This window comes from Agelaius phoeniceus, chromosome 9 (assembly GCF_051311805.1).
Source record: "Agelaius phoeniceus isolate bAgePho1 chromosome 9, bAgePho1.hap1, whole genome shotgun sequence".
Lineage (NCBI taxonomy): Eukaryota > Metazoa > Chordata > Aves > Passeriformes > Icteridae > Agelaius > Agelaius phoeniceus.
Genome location: NC_135273.1, coordinates 7,642,986 through 7,660,506, shown reverse-complemented (window position 1 = coordinate 7,660,506; position 17,521 = coordinate 7,642,986). Strand labels below are relative to the sequence as shown.

Below are 17,521 nucleotides of genomic sequence, written 5' to 3'. Positions count from 1 at the left end.
GGACAGCCTCTAATGATACAGGAATAGTTTTTAACTCTGCAGAAAATAAAGGAAGGGATATGCTAGTGAATTTTTTTTGAAAAATATTATATTTGAAGTAGTACTAGATATATATTTCAATACAGCTTGTAGGAAATGTGTTTGGGATGAAGTATTAAAATCTATGAATATTCACTTAATTATCAAATTAAGTATGAGTGAGGAAATCTCATTTTTCCTTTTTGTTTTTACAGCTTGCACATGCAGTGGACATGCAAATATCTGTCACATGCAAACAGGAAAATGTTTCTGCACAACCAAAGGAATCAAAGGAGACCAGTGTCAACTGTGAGTACAATTAAATGTAGCCTAAAGTTATTGCAATCCTTGATTAGTGAATAATCACTATTTTTCCCATTTCATATCCTTGTTTTAGTACTGGTTTTTTGATTGACCTGCTAATGTTTTGGTGGTGGATATAGTGTTCCCTACATTTCTCAGGAAATTTCACTATTACTTAGACTTTAGTTAAAAGAATTTTAGTAATGTTTTGAGGGTACTGAAGACTTTTTCAAAATCCATTTTTTTCCAAGAACAAACTTGAATTACTTCTATTTGTCTTCCTTTTTCTTAAGTTTTTAAAACATTAGTGTGAAGAAAAAAATACATATGAGTTGGTAATTACATTCATTACTTTTGTCACTTATTTTGATGGGAATCTACAGTGATTCTAGGATTTTGGAACCTTACTAAGGTGTTTTAGACATTTTCCCACATCATAAAATCAAGACTATAGGAATGTGTAGACCTGTCATGGAAAGTACTCTTTTTTTTTTTGGACTGGAATAGCCTCTTGTGTTTAGAGGAAGAGTTTGCACCTTCACAACAAATGGAGTCCTAAGAACAATCAAGTGCTGAAGTGGAGTAACTTATCAAATAGGACAAATAGCACATTGAAGTTAATTGTAAATAGCCTTAAATTTAAGATGCTTCTTTCAGTCTGTTCTATCAGATACACTGTGTTATTTAATAGGAACTTTATTCATTTTGCAGTTATAATTATTGTAATAGTGTCTGGCAACAAACTTACCTTAGCAGCTTTGTTTGGAACTGGGGGGAACGCACATGAATCCAGCTGACTCCTCCCCAGCAGGGAGAGCTGCCAGGAGCTTCTGCTCTGCCTGCCACAGGACATCCACTTACACCAGATTTGTGAATTTGTCTTTGATATAGTCAATGAACTGGCTTGGATCCTACCTATAACACTTTGCTTGATAAATTGTAAAGAACAAAGATTTCTGATGCAGAGGATCTGTGTATATCCGTGAGAAAGAGCTGTGCTGGCAGCTGCACTGCTCCCCTGCTACCTCTGGGACTTTGTGTCCAGCTAATTGAAGACTCTCAGGATGAGATGGGAAGTCAAGATTAGGACTAAGTGATGAAATTTTATCATGACAAAAGCTGGAATGATGATATCTTTAAGCTCTGAATTAAGTCTTCACTGAGAAGTCTTTTTCCCCCTCTTTTTGTGCCCACACAATTAATCAGTTCTAGGTGTTAATGAGTGATCTGATTATCAGCTATCAGCTCTGGACTTGAATTGGTGCCATTCTGACTATACAAAGAATAGGAAGAAAAAGACAACAATTTCTCCTCTATCCTTTTTAACACCTGAACCACAGAAAACAGTTTCAGTGCTGAAAATGCCAATTCTTTACTGGCTACCCTCCATATAAGGCACCCTTTTCAGGCCTTCACCCCAGCCTGTCTTTCATGTATCTCTGTGGTTGTTGGTGTCCTTTGTCCTCTGTTTCATTGTTTTTTCCACTCTGATTTGGAACTTTTTTCTCATGTGATTGGTTGTGCTGCTTAACTATATCAGTCTGCTGTCCTGAGTTTGTCTATCCTAAAAGGTTCTTTTATCCTGCTTACTGGACTAGAAGAGAAAAGGTTTTCCTAGTTGTGGATGTCCCTCCTCAGAAGTTACAGCAATGCCACAACACAGATGAAATAGAAATTTGAATTTTGACTTTTCACAAGTAAACTTAACATTGCAGTTTCAGACTGAAAATCCCTTTTTTAGTCACATGTAATGCATTCCTGTTCTAGATTCATACACAAACCCAAGGCTTGTCCAGGGCAAGCTATGGTGTTTAAGCATTTGATATTTTAAGTGTTGGTGAGTTTTTTTGGGGATGAAATTACATCTGTTGGGTTCATGGGTACTCAAGCAAATAGCCCCAGATTTTGAGTTGGAGGAAATAAGTTAGAATGTGTCATTTTACTCTTATGGTTGTTATGAGAGAGTGATCCACTCATGTATGGAAGTTTCAATCAAATGGTTTTTTAACTATTTCCCTTATAACATCAGGAGATGAAGAGCATTAAAAAATAATTTAAAAAACCAATCACTAATGAGTCACTGAATGCAGTCCCATACTCATTCTAAACTTAATATGAAAAATATGAACTTGATTTATTTTGTATTATGCTTAAGAAATAGAAAACTATTTAATCTTTAAAAATAATTTGTACCCTCACAACCTCTCCTGAATGTATCATAAGAGATATATGCAGTCATTTTCTAGAAGATAAGGAGAAACTAAAATCAGCTCAATGCTTTACTTGTATTTATTACTTTATTATATTCTGTATAAATAATCTGAAACTTGATTCAAAGTGGGAATACTGCTCTCCATTGCTCTGGATGAATGTTTTGGGGTTATTTTGCTACTGACTAGTTAGGCTAAAAACGTACACCCTCAGCAGCAAATCTACAACCTTGTGGTTTGCTAAAATAAGTATTTCAATGAAAATTCCAAACTCTGGCTGTTCAGTGAGAAGGATAGATTGATATTTCTGTCAAGAATCCTATTGATTAGGAAGTCATAGCTGCAGGGCTCTGTTGTGTACCACAATGCCTTGTGGGCAGAGGTTTTATGAAATGCAGGAAAGTTTACAACATTTTTTATTTTTCTTTTAGTTTTCCCTCCCTACTTTATCAACTGTATGCTTTTATGGAAGATCTTATTTATTTGTGTATTTTTTTTAGCATACCCATCTCTCAGTTGCATTAATTTCTTGATTGTGGTGTTGGATGGCATGCAGCACAGTGCCATTTGAAATTAAAATTATTGTTCTAAAGCAGCTTGGAGAACAAATTCTCATTCTGTTTTACTATGTTTCTTAAATGACCACTCATGATCACATGATCATATATTTGTCAAATGTTATTTTTTTTGTTTCTGTTAAGTTGGTCGTTTCAGTTGGTAAAAACTTTTCGTAATCACCTGATCATGAGGAAATTGTAATGGTTGGATTATTCTAAGTAACTAGACTGTAAACATTAAAACCAGATACAAATATAAATTCTTGATTTCTTGTTTTTCCCCTTAATTTTTTGAAAATGAAATATGCAATTGGTAGTAACAGAAAAATCATGGTGACTTAAACCATATTTTTAGGGAAAACTATTGCTTCAAGGTAGTTGTTTTATTTAATTTTCTCTAACATTTGATTTACTAGCTGCTGATTTTATTTTCTCATCAAATTCTGTTGACAGAGGTTTTCAAAATTCCATGTTTTGATGTATCCATATGCAGGATTATGTACAGGGACCTTCTCAGGGAATAGGCTTGTAGGAATGTGCAGAATATGCAAAGGGGGTGTTTCAAAGTTCAAATTTTGATATTAAATGAGAGAAATTTTGCTGGAGGCAAGGAAGAAAACTATGAAAATGATGTGATCAAGTGATTAATTAAATAATTCTTTGAGAAGTTTCAGTAAATCTGGGCTCTTGCAAGTGAAAGCCTTCACTTGGTGATGTGTCTGTAGCTTTCCTCATCACCATGTAAGAACTGGGCTAAAATTGGGCTTCAAAACCTCTGTAATGAAGCACTACTTGTTGGAAGGAAAATACTGGGGGAAAAGTATTATTTTAAATCTCACATTTCATAGTATATTTTATATAGTTGTAAGAAGGATAAATTCAAGATTATAAAATGTATTGCTCATTTTAGTTCTAATAAATGTCCACACCATTAATTTCTTAGACATACCTCTTACGTAAAAGTGGAAGAAATGCTATTTTATTTATTAAAATATACGGTATTTATTTGGTAAAAATCTTTCCTGTATGTAAGCTTTAAATAGCTATTTAATAATGTAAGGATCTGTGCATAAAAAATAAACACTTATTTATAGTCTGCTGTACATAAGAATAAGATTTTAAAGTATCCAGCCATACTCTTCTGTATAATTCCCCTTCACAGAATGGTAAAATTCATCTTACAGGTAAAAAATATACTGGGTTAAGAGTCAAATTCACTATTCTATTGATATCACTGCAGCTTTATTTGCAGATATCAGAGTAAATCTTTTCCCAATTATTTCCACACAGAGCTTCTCTTGCTGCTTTTCAGTAGGAGAAGAATTGGCAGCAATCATATAATAAATTCACTTGATTTGAACTTCCTTTATCACAGACACACACACACACAAATCACAAAGCCAAATAGACAAAAAGGAATTCTTATTGCTGGAAATTTAATAAAAAACCCCTTACTCTATTGAGAAAGTGTCTTTTCCTGATTGAGGGTATAATCCATTTAATACTGGTTACCATGGTGGTTGGTGGTTTTCTAAAGTAAAGTTTAAAAGTATAATATTTAGTGGTTTAAATTACATGAACAGGATTTTGTTGGTTTTTTTCCTGATTTCAACACTTTTCCCTGTATTTCTGTCATTTGATAATATTTCACCATTAGTTTAACATATTTGATTGTATTTGATAGGAGGTGTTTTCTACCTATTCCTGCTGAGTCCAGACCTTGATTTTTTTAGTTTAAGAGGAAAGTTTGACATGCTAATGCATGTTACTCCATTACCTGTGACGTTTGGTGGAGAATTACAGCAAAATCTGTCATGTAGCTGCTGGTGAGTTTAGCAATGTTGGTGGGTTTAGCAACTGCCTCTCTTCTTATTTAACTGCCTGAAAATTTCAGCTTGCCTCTGTAAGGACAGGTTCATGCTCTCAGCTAGTTCTCACTGTGCTGGATCATTAGGTTTCTAAGGAGAACAATAAAATAAAACTCCTACTTCAACATTTATGAGTACATTTATGTTTTAAATGTACTCATTTTCTGCTCTACATGTAGTAATTATTGTCAGATCTTTCAAGGATTTGAGCTATTTTTTTTCTTTTAATTCATGTTTCTTGCATCAATCATTTTTTCTTAAATTGCAGCTTTCATTTAAAAAATATGTCTAATATCAAAGCTTCAGAGCATGACCCAAATGCACTCTAATGGCTCAAACCCTCAGAAGGCACTTGAAAGATTTGAGATCTAAAATTTGAAGAAAAGGAAAATACGGGTTTTGGCAGTATTGTATGTCACTCTTGGCCTTTCTGTTGATTTTTTTTGTTCTGCAGGAGGCTCACTTTGTCTGCTTTGGTATATTCAGTATATTATATGTAAAGTTCATGAGGCTCTCTGGGATCTTTCAGAGTTGCCGGCTCTCTGTAAGTGAAACTACACTTTGTTAAGCATTGTTACATCCAAACATTACATTTTATTCAAGAAATTGTTCAGTTTTGCAGAAATAAGGAATGAGAGTTGGAATGTCATGTATCATTCCTAGAAGACAGTGGCCTCAGAGCATAAGTGAGGATGAGCTGGTGCAAAGCACCTTGCAAAGAGCTTTGTACCTTGGGACTTCACTGTGTTCTGTCCCTATGCCTTTTGTCTTTCTGAGTTTAGTACTAATTGTCTGAAAAATGGGGAGCGGTTTCAGCATGAGAGTTTCTCTTTCACGAGAATGAAGTAATTTTGCTTTGGTTTCTAAGTTAGGATCTTCCATAACTGGCTGTGTGCACATATATAAAAATGACTTTTGGTTTGGCAAGTTCAACAGAGGAGAATCCTCTTACCACTGGGCTTTAGCTGTTTTCTAAGATGTTTTATAGTCATTACTTCCTCTTCAGGCTACCTCCAAAAATGCTAAGTGCAGAGGAAAACAGGTATTGTTTTACAATTGTTCAAACCCTCCTGGCTAAAGAAGGAATGCCAGCACTGTCCTTGTCTCTTGTGCCCACTTGGTTTATGTTTGGATGTGTACTGGATAGAGATTTAATTAATATCTTTTTGGCTTCCTATTCGAAAAATATGTGGTGCTGGGTTTTCTTTCAAAAGAAGTGAATCTCATTTTCTGAACAACTGTTCTTTGAATGCCATGATCGTGTCACTGAGGGACTGGCATGTGAATAATCTGTTTTGCTCAGTGCAGGTTATATCAGTGAAGCAGTGGAACAGGGCAGGCTGCCCAAGCCTTTCACAGATCCCATGCCAGTGAGATCTGTTTTGAATTCCATTGCTCAGGATGCATTTGTAGTAAGGCCAACCTCTTTATATAAAATGCTAGTGATTTTTGGTGCAAACTGTCAATTGTCTAGAGATGTACAGTTAAGGCAATGCTTCCACGTGCTATTTTTATTAAAATAGAATAGCACAGCTGAAAAGAACAGAGAAGTTTGCATTTTCTTTATGTCTGAAATAGACTCATAAAGATTTAAAGCTAAATATAAGATGAAGACACTAATTCTACCTTTAATTAGTTAGGTACTGAGTTCAGACTGAGATGAAATTAGGAGTGATGCTGATGTATACTCATGCAGGAAAAAGAGAAAAAAGCATAGACTGTGCCCCATGGAAGAATTACTGGGAGCAAGAGAAAAAGTGGGGGTTATGGATGCCATAAAATTGCTTTATTATTGAGTCTGATTTTTTCTTACCCAGCAAAGTTGTAGCTTTAGTTTCTGTGCTTGTTTTTGGAAAGGAGGAGGTCAGAGGGCTTTGTGCATTGGGCTGGCTTTACATCTTGCTTAGGGCTAGCTTTAAAGCAGAATTCCACATATCTGCATAGCCAGTGCTTTTTCTTAGTCTCAGGCAGGGTCAGAATAGGTTGCAAAGACTTACAATTTGAGTTTGTCTTTTTTAACCCCAGTTCAAGCAGTTGAAAATGATGGGGCTGTGCTGCATTGCATCTCTCAGGATGTGCCATGGAGGCACCTGGGAATGCTGCTCTGTGGCCAGGACTGGAACCCAGTTAAGAGTTAGGGATGCTGAGTAGCATCAGTCACATAAGCCAGAACTCAGTATGAAGAGCTCTTGTGAAGCACCAGCCCCGTGGGAGAGGTGTTTGCAGTTACAGCATCTCCTGGCATTGCTGCTTTGAGAAAATGAAAAAGGAGACTGGAGAATTTCTTATAAGACAGCCAATAGAGTGTTTAAATTCCAGAAAACACTTACAGGAAGCTGCTGACAGTGAAGACAATCTTCTTTTCAACATGTGGCTTCACCAGGCATTTGTCTTTTCTCACCTGCATGAACCAAATACCCCCAGCACTGCAGTCTGTCCTTTCTGCCAGGTACAGTGCTGGGGTCTCCACAAAACATAAATACATGCAGCTTGATTATCCTGGTCACCACCTCTGTTCACCATTAATACAATTATTCTGTTCCTTCACATTGCTGGGGTTGGATTATAAACTGTCATTGTTCGTGGGAGCCATAATTAATCTCACCATAATTAATTTCTCTCAATCAGAAATTGCTACGTGTAGGATAGGATCTGTGAATTACTCTGCAGGTAGGGGGAGAAAGAACACAGATTTCCAGTACAGTATGAATTTGTTTTACCCTTCCTACTACTTTGGTTAAAGATAAGTAGTTCACTTTAGAGAAGGAAAAGAAAATAATTGATGGCTTTTCTGGCTACTCTTCCTGCTGTCATCAGAAAAAATCCATCAGCTGAGTTGTGACTGACAAAACCAGATATTTCAGGGAGTTCTTTTAAAAAATTCTATTATATACTGCTCTGTTGTAACTGATTAAATTCAATATGTGCTGTGTTACAGTAACAACCCTCTACATCACTATTATTATTGCTGGCTACTGCTACTGCAGTCAGCTGTGGACAATTAACTATGGAGCAGAAGGGAGGAAAGTGATATTTCCTTTGTGGAAGGCAAATATTTAAGGAGATTAAAAAAAAATTGAGAATAAACAGTCCTACAAAACTTTATGGAGGACAAAACCTTTTCAAGGTGATCATCTTCCAGAAAACAAATGTTGCTACTACAGTTTTATTATAGACTTGCTATCTAGAACAAAGAATTTGACATATTTTATTACTTTTGCCTTCATGACACATAAACACTGGTCAGTTTCAGTACATGTAAACATTTCCAAAATCAATGTTCTCAGAGTTCTCAGTGGTCTCTTAATTTTTTGGGGGTTTTTTAAGGGGATCTTGGCTACTATAGAAAATACAGATCATATTTAAAAATGGCTTATCAAAATGTTATGTATCATTGTTGGTCCTTTGTGGTGGAAAAGAGCTGAGGAGGAAAACCAAAGTGCTCTGACATGTCCCCATCCATGCTGATCATTGTAGCATCACAGACAGGGGCAGTTTGTCAGTTCTGTGGAAAGAAGGGAAATAACTGAAGAAAGGGACTTAGAGCAGTATTACTGTGTCCTTCAAGAAACTTTTTTTTTTTTTTTTAATTGTTTTTGCTATGTAAAGCCATCACTTTTCAATTGTTTCATAAGCAAGTAGGTTCTTTTTTATTAGTTTTCAATTTAGGGTAAGATAAATCAATCAATACTGATTGACTATTGGATTGCTACAGCTGGAGATGTATTAATTGTTTGAGCTTCTTTGTAAAGCTTCCCCTTTCTTCTGTGGTTTCCACCAAGGATAAAATAGATGTTTAACCTTCTCTGGTAGAAGCATTTAAATATATTCTAGTAAAAACACTTCATTAAATTCTTTCCCTGAGTCACTCATGGTACCACTGTATTGAGTAAATAGTAAGATTTTTCTACAGTATTTTATTAGAGAGAAAGAAGAATTGGTTCATTTTTCTTAACTGATTATCTGAACAAATGAGGTTTGGCTGGCTGAAGTTTAGAGAGAATGGAGTTATATTGTAAAGAGAATTATGATTTAGTTACAGACATTGATTTCAATACACAAAACTGGTATTTCATTATGTACTGCTAGACTTTAAGTACTCAGTAATGGAAACTCCACTTGTGAGAAAAAACAGTAAAAATTGTTGTGGGCCATAGATATATTGAGTTTTGAGACAGATAATGTGGTTTCTTCTGATTTGAAAGTGGTCTGTAAAATTGAGATGATTTCAAAGGAACCCCAGCTGTTTCTGAAAATAGTATATTGTGCATGTTCATTTAAATTCTGACCTTTTTTGAGATTTGTGGTGGGAAAGATTCTATGGTGAGCTTATTAAATAGTATTGGCTGTCCCCCAAAAATCACCTTTTCCATTTTTGTTGGGTTTTCTTTTTTTTTGTTTGTTTGTTTTTAAATGAAGTTGTAACTTCCTGAAATGACCCCAATTAGTGAGGCACAAAGCATCAGTTCTTAGTAAGTGATGAATAGCACTTATGCCTTTTAAATGACTGAAAACATTTTTTTCTGTTTTAAGGAAAAATCCTTTTAGATAGAAATGAGTGATTATTTGACCTGATCTATACTTAATATGTTTGAATATTATTAATATCCATCATTTTCTGAGATACTTGATTGAATGTAGTCTGAACTTTTTAATCCATTAAAATGGATTTTTTGAAAGTTATAAAATCACTTCATAATTAAATCCAGTGGGAAGTATATATAGGAATTACTTCAGAATAGTTTTCTCTTGAATTATCAGGACACTATGGAAATAAAATAAAGCATTAGGATATCGCCTGTCAAAATTAGTATTTCCCTTACTATTTCACTGTGTACAAAATTCAGAGTATATATGGAATGGAAGGTGAATTTGAATTTAACCAACACTGTATTTCTCTCCTGAGTTGAACTGATATAACAAAGTCCTCTTGCACTCCAGGCTTTCCTTTTTTTAGCACTGGGCAGAGAAAGTGTGCAAGGAGAATTTACAATGAAAATAGTTTTTCAATAGAATCTGTATTAAGTTTGGCATTAAAAATAAAAACAGGTTGAATGATTTGAAGGTGATACTGATTTTATTGATTGTTAACTGAAATATTGCCTATTGTAGAATTGTTTTCTGTTGAAAACCAGGTTTGAAATAGTACAGTGAGTGTTGAGTGGCTTTAAATTGGTCATGTTGCTATTGCTGCTTATTGCAGCCAATTGATGATGGAATTTTGATGAGGACTGAGCAAAGGCTGAAGGGACTCTCCGTGTCTGCTCTCAGGGTTTGTGCTATCCAAGTCAATACATCGTGGAGGATCTAGTTTTTATTTGAAGGAAAAGCAGTTTTCTAAGGTAGATCCATCCAAAATACCCATGTTTTCTTATTATCTGTACACAAATTCAATGTATATAGTAATCCAAACATTTGATTCTTTTTAAATTGTGAGTTTAAAAATACAGGTTTTTTGAATCTCAAATTCTTCTCGGTAGATCTACAATTCTCATGATTTTTCAAAGCTGCTGAAAATCTCTTAATTATTCTCAGTTCTTAACTCTCAGATAAAATACCTATTGTGCAGCATAGATCTGGGCTTATAATGCACACCTGATAGGCCATTAGTATGGTAATTAGTAATTGGTACAAGAGTTGTTAAAGTTGAAATAGACATCTGGTTTAATCAATTTGTCATTAAGGAAGTGCAAGTGTAGAGGTAGTAATGGGAAAAGAAAAGACCAGTGTGAGAGCTCAGAGCTCTCTCTGAGCTATCAACACAAAGCTAAGTTTGAAATTGGATTAATGCCTCTTTCTCTTGCTTGTTATGGATTGCTCAGTGCTCAACTTGCCCAAAATACCACGCCCTGTTTATATTTTAAAGTCTATTTTCAAAACCTTACAAATAACTAAAAGAAATGAAGCTATGCTGTGATGAAAACTCATTGATAGATATATCCATCAACTTCAGCTTGTGATATTCATATATTTTTATTTACTGAGAAAGGGAAGAAAATAATTTTTTATAGAGCAATAAGGAAAGGCTAGGTCAGGTGGGTACTACAGGCACTATTTGATAAAAATCTCCTGGTGATGGAAAGATTGCATTTCTTTTCCTCTTATGGTCTCTAATAGATGAAATATGCATCTTCCTACTGCCATTTTCATTTTCTTTTTCCTCTTTCAGCCAATTGCATACCTTTACATTTAGATGAAAATTTAGCTGGAATAGTTTTATTTCTGGTTTCAATTTTTGTTTCAAAGTTAAGACATTGTTGCTAGTTATTAGTTTTAAATTGCTTCAGTAGTTGCCAAGAGTATTAGAAGAATGCACATGAAAGATTAAAGCTATGCAGAGAGAGAACTAAGAAATGTGTTCTGGTATTAAGACATGGGAGTGAGAAATGCATTAGTCCTCTTTTTTTTTTTCCTGCTAATTATGTAGACTGTGCACATCAATTACACAGTGCTAAATTGTGCTTAAGCAGTCCTCACCCCGAGGACTCCTGCCTGCCAACAAACTTGCATTCTGCTGCAGCTGCATGTGCAGACATCTGGCAGTCAAGCAGGTTTTCTTATCTATTGAATCTTCTTTCCATCCCAGCCCTGTCTGTGCCCTTGCTGCAGGAGAGGCCGTGTTCTCCTGCTTCCCCATGGCCCAAGTACAGTGCTGCCACAGAGGCTTTCTGTGCCACCTCCTGCATTAATGATGGGTAACTGAAATGAAATAAAAATTCCATTCTTGGAATGGTTGGGTAGATAAGGGGACAGCATACAACATTTTAGAGTTGCTTGGAAAGCTGTAGATATCCGAGTTGTACTTTAACAATTAACATAATGAAGAATAGGAGGCTGTGAATACTGTGCTGCTTCAGAAGTGTGGTTGAAGTCCTATGCTTTATTTGGTCACTGGAATCTATTGTGATTCCCTGTACTGATATTCTTCCTTGCTGCAGCTTTGTCTATTTAAGAGGAATATTATTTTCACTCCTGTTTAAAAACTGGGAGGTGGGCTGCCTGAGATAATGAATTCTGCAGGCAGAACATATATAAGCACATTTGCTACATAAACATCCTTTTTTCTTTGCCTTCATTGTTATCCTGCATTTTCACGTGAATGACCTGGAATAATGCAGACTTGAAAAGACAGCAAGTTACAATAAACATTACTGAAAAATATATGTAATATTTTACCCCTTATAAGGTAAACTCACAACATTTGATACAAAAAGTAAATTCTCCATCACATGCAAGGTATTTACAGGAACTGATAACTGATAAGGCAAGAAGAAATAACAGAGGAGCAATTCTATCTGCCTTCACCAGCTGAAAGAAAATAATGTCTTAATATTAGAAATACTCCCTTATTCTTTTCTTCTTCTGTACTGAGTAATCACCACTAGAAAGTATAAAATATAAATTAAGCTGCCCAACCTTTGCATGTTTTGAGCTTTCTATTCTTGTGGATGTATTGAAAAATAAGTGGTATTTATCAGCTGACTAGATAATGGGGCTGGGGAGCTTGATTACAAGGCCATAAATCAATCCAAGAACCTGATGATATGCTAAACTTCAGCAGTGCAGCCTGAGTGGCTTAGATTATCACTTCAGAAGGATTGGCTTAAAGATTTAGTTCTCCATCTCTATCTATTATTTCTATATTAGAAAAAAGGAATTTTTCAGCAATTTAAGAAAAGAACAAAGTACTAGAAGGCTGAGTAAAAACTTAGCTAGGAAAGCTGTTTTAAATGCTGTCAGGAGTCTGATTTAGAATCAAAGCAAACTTATAATCACATTTGAAAATTTGATCTGCCACAAAACTTTTTTTTTTTCAGTGTTGCACAGAGCAAAGATAAATTTAGGAATACTGGATTACAGCAGGAGGCCAAAGTGAGAGCAGCAAGATTGGCAAACCAACATACAGAATGTGTCAAAAAGGGCTCATTGTCCTGCAAGAAAAAACTTTTGGATTGCTCACAGAGAAGTGATAAGAATTAAAGGGTAAAGGAACAGTCAGGCTGAAAGAGATTTAATAAATCAGATTTCATAAAGAAGACTTAAAATAAAATATTTGTCCTGGAAATGAGTTCTTACAAGATCCGTAAGGAGATAAGGGCAGCAATTACTTTCTAACAGCTGCTACAAAATCTCATCTTGTTCTCCTTTAGGTCATTTTATCCTCTCTTACGTAGAGTCTTGATTTAATCACAGATTTGGGCCCCAATTCAGATAAATATTTTAATACATGATAACACCTTGTTCCTTAGGTTTAAGAGGGGATATTCCCTGGTTGGTGAGAATTGGGAACATATGGTTTACTTTTGTTTCCCCTGCTCTTGGGAGGCTAATTGTAAAATGTCACTATGGAATAGCAGCTGGAGTTTCACAAAACAAGTCCACAAAGTTTTTTTCACTCCTAATACTTTGCTTCTTTTAATTCGTTCATTTGCCTTCATTATGTTTTTAGATGTTTTTTGTACTTGGTAAATAAAGAGGTTTTTTTAATCAGGAAAGGTAAAGTTGAAGGTGACCAATGGTGATTGTAAGAAATGAAAAATGTATAAATCAATGCTTCATGTTGAACAGAAGGGTTGCCTCCTCTATAGTTATGAATAAAAGAGGTAGCAGCACATCTAAGCAGATGAACAGCTCCACTGCTGTTCAGTGCCAACCACATGTAAGTTAAATGACTCTGAGATTCATAAGTGGGAATAATGTAAATACATTATTTGTGAAAGATTTTTTTTTAAGAAAATACAATTTTTTGTTGAATTGTACTGTAGGATTTTTTTCCCATTTTATTTTCAGTTCTATTTATACCACCCTGATGTGAATAAAATTAAATGCATTTTCCACCCTGTTTTTAGGGTAGAAAAAAACCTTTGGGATGTTTTTGTTTTCTTAATTCTTTTATCTTTTTGTCCTACACTTTTATGAAACATTTCCTGTACCATTTCCTGTACTTTTTTGCTTTTGCTGTTACATTTTTGAAAATAGCTAAATATGTGACTTTATAAGTCGTTTGATATTTGCCCTTCAGAAGCTTTTGTTTGAGCTTTGTCTGTGCTCAGTTTTATTTAGTTGCATTGGCCTGTTTTTCATTGTCTGCTCAATATTCTTAGAATATTTCAATGTAGTTAAAGTTCTGATATCATTACAGGCTGGTTTTAGACTTAGTTGTTATGCCAGAGGAGGTTGATTCTTTTAATTGAAATATTTGAACCTGCGCATTCTCCCTATGTGTCCTCAGCCTTTGACAATTTCCTCAGCCTAAGAATCTCTTGTGTCTTGTTTTAATTATGTTTGTATCAAATGAAATTTTCTGCAACAGGTGTCATTTAAGTACTGGCCTTAAAATAAACGATAATAATTATTCAGCAAGCAGTACTTCTTTCACAGGGAAAAGAAAGAATGAAAGAAATGGTGACCAATGTAGCTTTTTTGATAAACATTGTAGAAGTTCTAATTGAACTATTCCAGTTATATACAGGCCTAGAAATGGAAAAGAAGCATTCAGCAGTACAGCCCAAAGATTATTCTAATATATCTTATTCCTTCATAGTAATTTATTGACCTTAATTCCAGATATATCCAGCTTTCTGTGTTTCTAAATAGTGTATCATATTTGATATTTTAAGTCCTTATAATGCAGTAAATTGTCATGCATTCTATTATCACACTGTAATAAAAACTGCCCGGTAACATTTTGCATGAATGTGGTTTTCTGCAAATTTAGAAGTCATTGCTAAAATTTGTGGGTATTCCTTACAGAAAATTGTGCTTTCTGATTCCAGAATCCAAACCTGATTATCAAAAATTTCTTCCATTTGGCAGTAAGTCATATTGTGCACAGGTTGATTTTAAAACAGGACATTTCACTATAGTTCTTGTCTTTTTCTTATGGGATGTTTGTCAATTTAATATTTTGCCTTTTGAATGTATGCTCATTCTTACTAATAATATGAATATTATGAATCAATGAATTCAGGATAGCTTATAAAATATTCTGTGATTTCAAAACTGATATGGTGCTCAAAACGCTTCTCTGAAGTCACTCCTGAAGAAGAACTTTGAAATCAGAGGGTCATCCCGGTTATATTTTCTTTAAAAACAAAAATCCAGAAGAGAAACTTAGAATGGAGAGTAAATTAGTTGGATTTTTTTTTTCCACTCTGATAGTCCCAAAAGGGGATTCACCTCAGAGTGCATCTCTCCACTGTGCTCTCAGTTGATTTCTTTCTCTTATTTATGGAAAATGCAATGAGTACTTTGTTTTTCTGACATGATGGATCATTTCAGTCACCAGAATTCTTTTTCAATTGGCATTAAAATATTTTGCATTTCTAAGTTATGGTTAATGTTACAGATTGTAGCATAACTTCTGCATAACTTAGAAACCCAGTCAGAAAACAAGTGAGAAAAAAGACCTTAGGAATGTGAAAACAACCAAGGAAAGGATTGTATTTTAAATATTTTAGAAATCACTCTCTATTATGCAAAATATATACACATAACTGATAAATATTGTAACTGAATCTTTCCTCTTAAATACTAATTTTGATACTATCTATCAGTTAAAAAATATTTCATATTATAAACCATTGGCTAAATTATTGGACTGAGAAAGTTTATTATTCCTTGACTTAAGCAAAATGACTGGGGACAGATTTTCATGCTGGCACGCAGAACAAATTTAATTCAAACTGAGATGAAAGGCGGTTAATGTAATTGTAGCCTATTATCCTATGCAGGCTTGAGTTAAGAAGCAAACCAACAGACAGTCAGAAAATGATGGATAGAAAACAGAAATGCTCAAGGCTGGTGAAATAGAGACTTGTGAAGGGATTATGCCATAGCTGTTCCCACATAATCTCTGCATCAGTAATATCCCACCTCTACTCTATGTTTGGATTACTAAACAGGATTTTTGTATGCCTCCTGCATTCTCTTTATTTCTCTCTGACGTCAAAAAAGGTCCTGGTTTAGTAAATTTCATGACTTTGTAATCAGGGTTTTTCCTGGGCATGCCATAAAGCATTCAGTTTTCTTTTCTTTCTAAGCACTTTTTCTTTGTTATCATACAGAGTGATAGGAAAGTAGTTGGCCACATAACTAGTTAGTCTTTGATCCTAAGTCTATCTAAGGGACTAGCGAAAACTGTTATTTTTATTAGTGTATTGAGTTAAAAAGTAATAAATAGTCAACTCAGGTTTTTCAACTGTAAGAGTGGTTTTATTGCATAGCCCTTTGAATATAGTTTTCCATATTTTAGGTGATCACATGGGAATCAGATTAGGACTGTGTTCTGGCAGATTACCTGGCTTTTATTATTCCATTTCATTGTTCAGTAAGAGAAATATTTTTTAATACCTACATATTTTGCACTGCAATCTTTTAAAAATTGAAAACGCATGTCTTGGTCTCCTCAGAATACATAGAGAAAGGTGCTAAAATGTAGTTCGAAGCATGTTAATCACAAAACTAATTCAATAGTTTTGTCACCCTTGTTTTAGCCCATAAAGCAAAGAAAGAACATTTTTTTCTGTAAAGAAACTGATTGTACCCAGTGTAATACATATGTCTGAGGTAATTCTAGCAATAACTAGTTCAAGCATCAAGTGTGATGCTTACAAAATGCAGGAGATCGATTACTGATCACTGGTCCCACTAAGGCTGCTGTTTTATGGCCTCTTTGCAGAGGGATTGAGTCTTCGAGGCACATGGGATGGAATGATAAAATATCTTTTAGGGGAGTGCTGGAGTTTGATTTCCCAGTCACTCCCAGCTGGAATGCCAGATTTCTCTCACCCACTGCGAGTAGTTTCACCAGAGCTCTTACAGTAGCTAAAAAATTTATTTTCTTTTCTCCTTCTGACATTGTTTAGGATAAGACTTTGTGCATTTGAAAAATGCTGTATTCTGTGAATTGCCCTTTGGGAAGTCTTTGGGATTATTTAAAGACTCTGTTCAGTGCTGTACTCACATAGAAGCAAGCGCTGCTTTCCATGGCAGTCCTGTGCAGCCTGCCCATCAAACCCCATAGAAACATAGTCTGAACAGATCAGGGCTGGTAGAGCAAAACTCCTGTTATGAAATGCTTCACAGTCCCCTACCATGAGGCTATAGTCTCATTTTGGCCAGCTTTTTTTCCTTTTATAGCCATTCCTTTTAAGTTTTCTTCTTAAGTGTCCAATAACTTCGAGGAGAGCTGGCCAAGACTGGAAGTGTTGACAGTTTCAGTATTGTTGCTGCACCACAGACAGAAACACTTATTTACACTTCTTTGGCACTTCATAAAGAAGTATCAGTGTCATCTCTGCTCCAGGAAATTCATGAGGTTATGTGCTATAATGAGCTAATGGGGGTTTGGGCTCTTCATAGGCAAGAGGCCAGGGAAAAGCAGATGTGTGTATCTGACTTGATCCTTTCTCCAGCCACCCAGACGTTTTTCTGTGCTCTATTCTTAATAGATATTTCTCTATCTCTTGGATTGATATATTTTTTTAATAAAGTCAAATAAAAGATGGTGCAGGTTAGATGGGATTGATATCCTAGATATTAAAAAGGACTTCAAAAAAGGCCA

At 35.0% G+C, this 17,521-nt stretch overlaps 1 protein-coding gene across 4 annotated transcripts in view; it reads left to right on the top strand.

Annotated features, from left to right (window-relative positions):
* The window catches only part of ATRNL1 (attractin like 1), a 433,015-nt gene that overhangs the window by 131,216 nt on the left and 284,278 nt on the right, over window positions 1–17,521 (top strand). For all 4 annotated transcript variants that reach the window (XM_077182833.1, XM_077182835.1, XM_054637523.2 and 1 more), the window contains exon 20: window positions 234–327. In XM_077182833.1, the coding sequence (XP_077038948.1) occupies window positions 234–327 (94 nt within the window). The remainder of the gene's footprint in view (window positions 1–233; window positions 328–17,521) is intronic.